The sequence below is a fragment of the Rutidosis leptorrhynchoides genome, chromosome 5, assembly GCF_046630445.1.
Source record: "Rutidosis leptorrhynchoides isolate AG116_Rl617_1_P2 chromosome 5, CSIRO_AGI_Rlap_v1, whole genome shotgun sequence".
In the NCBI taxonomy this organism is placed as follows: Eukaryota; Viridiplantae; Streptophyta; class Magnoliopsida; order Asterales; family Asteraceae; genus Rutidosis; species Rutidosis leptorrhynchoides.
In genome coordinates this window covers 251,509,406-251,511,587 of record NC_092337.1, presented here as the reverse complement: position 1 = coordinate 251,511,587, position 2,182 = coordinate 251,509,406, and the positions used below count along the sequence as shown (strand labels likewise).

Here is a 2,182-nt window from a genome sequence, read left to right as displayed (position 1 = left end):
ACAATGGCATCATTACAATGGCATGCCATTCCAATACAAAAGACTACATCATTACAATTCAAAGCAAAAGACTACATCATTACAATGGCACAATTCAAAGCAAAAGACTACATCATTACAATGGCATGCCATTCCAATACAAAAGACCACATAAACACCTGCAATTCGTGCCAAAATACATCTCATGACCCTATACAATAGACCACATTACAAAAGACAACATAAAAACTAACAAACAATTCATGCCACCATTCTATTCAGCACCACTTGGCTTGCCATCCTTCCTAGGCCTTCTAACAGAATTATTAGCCTTAACAACTTTTTCTTTTGGATTGTTTGTACAGCTTCTTTTATTATGGCCATGTTCTAAACACTTTGAGCAAGTCATGGAAGCTCCTACCTTTGATATCCTAACTCCAGAATTTGATCCTTCATGTGCAGCTCTTCTTCTCTTCCTTTTAGGCCTCCCTGGCATTGTTCTAGTTACTGGTGATAAAGGTTTGTTCAACTGGTTTGGTACCCAACTTGTGATTCCACCAACAGGTCTAAGATATGCTGAGTATGTCCTCATGTACATCTCTTTTCTAAACCATACTGGTATATAATCTTCAGGTGATTTGTTTATGGCAAATATGGCTGAACAAGCATGAGCACATGGAATACCTGACAACTGCCACATCCTGCAGCTGCAAGTTTTTCTTTGTTCATTTACTTTAAAAGCTTCATTTTTATGCCTCACTTCAAACTCAAAACCACCAGCAAAAATTGCATGCCAATATCTAAAAGCCATAAAATAAGTTAAATAATACACATATGAATAAAATATGTAACTGAATAAAAATTAATTATGTACATACTTGTGATGATCTTTATTCCTTTCAAGTGTTCTTGCAATATTTGGAGCAATATCACCAACCCAATTCTCAGCAAGCCTTCTCATTACATTCATTCTTTCCATAACAATAACCCTTATAGATTCCAACATTGTTATGATGGGCTTATGTCTACATAATAAAATCACAGCATTAAAACATTCACTGAACCCATTTTCAACAGCCTCACATGCTCTATCAGTTTCAAAAAATGCCCTAGACCAAGATTTTGGATTTTTGTCACTCAAGTATTTAAATGCATTTGGGTTAGCATCCTTAATCTTTTCCATGTTTGTATCAAATAAAACTGGATATGATGATTTAGATACTGCCCAAAAAAGATTTCTTAATTCTACACCACTGTATTGTTTCCTAAAGTTTTCATAGATATGTCTAGCACATTGTCTATGTTCAGCATGTGGCATAATGTCCTTGACTGCTTCTATTAAACCCTTGTGCTGGTCAGACATGAGAGTTAGTCCAACACCACCTTCAACTTCCAAATCTAAAGAAATAAGCTCTAAAAACCATGTCCAGTTTTGTTTATTCTCAACACTAACAACAGCCCAAGCAATAGGAAAAATGTGATTGTTGCCATCCCTTCTTATAGCAGTTAGTAACTCACCTTGATTAGGTTTTTTTAAAAAGCATCCATCCAAAGCTATTACCCTCCTACAACCATTCTTCCATCCTTCTTTGAGTCCATTCAAGCAAACATACATTTTGTCAAAAAACACTTTCTCATCAAGCCCATTAGTTACTCCCATTTTAACTGTTGACCCTGGGTTGCTACTAAGTAGTTCATCACCATATGACCTTAAAAGAGAGTAATGTTGTTCAATTGATTTTTCATACTTAGATAATCCCCAATCCTTTGCCTTTCTACACTGATTAGGAGTGACTTGACACTTGTACTTTTTCATCACTAAGTCAGCTATATCTACTAGCCTTATGTTTGGATTTGCTCTGATTTTGTCACCAAACTCTTTTCCAATCCATTTATAATTAATCAAACTACCAAACCTAAAATTCCTAACACAAGTGTGTTCATCTTTTAAAGAAATAACCTGAAATGAATCTTCATTCTTCATTTTTCTACCATAACACCTCCAATCACATTTAGGTTCTTCACTCTTATCTACACCAGGGTATCTCTTATACTTCCTTTTTTTACATGCTTATCGATTATTAAAAATGGAGTGTTAATATTAATATTTAATATATAATATACATATAAGACAGTTATGAAAGCATATATTACCTTCGTCTGGATTTTTGAGTTTAGGTGGTCTTTGGCCACACTTTGCAAT

General features: G+C 34.6%; 1 protein-coding gene across 1 annotated transcript; it reads right to left on the bottom strand.

Annotated features, from left to right (window-relative positions):
- Positions 1–253: 253 nt before the first annotated feature.
- Positions 254–1,963, bottom strand: LOC139849339 (uncharacterized). The gene is made up of 2 exons (XM_071838999.1): positions 858–1,963; positions 254–779 (listed from the first exon to the last, which is right to left on the bottom strand). The coding sequence occupies exons 1-2, from the start codon at positions 1,961–1,963 to the stop codon at positions 254–256; spliced, it is 1,632 nt and encodes a 543-aa protein (XP_071695100.1).
- Positions 1,964–2,182: the final 219 nt, after the last annotated feature.

What these genes read in the sequence shown, in the direction of transcription:
- LOC139849339 (XM_071838999.1), bottom strand. Translation starts at nt 1,963, where the DNA reads ATGAAGAATGAAGATTCATTTCAGGTTATTTCTTTAAAAGATGAACAC. An exon ending in AGGAATAAAGATCATCACAA is followed by an intron (nt 780 to 857) that starts GTATGTACATAA and finishes TATGGCTTTTAG; the next exon opens with ATATTGGCATGCAATTTTTG.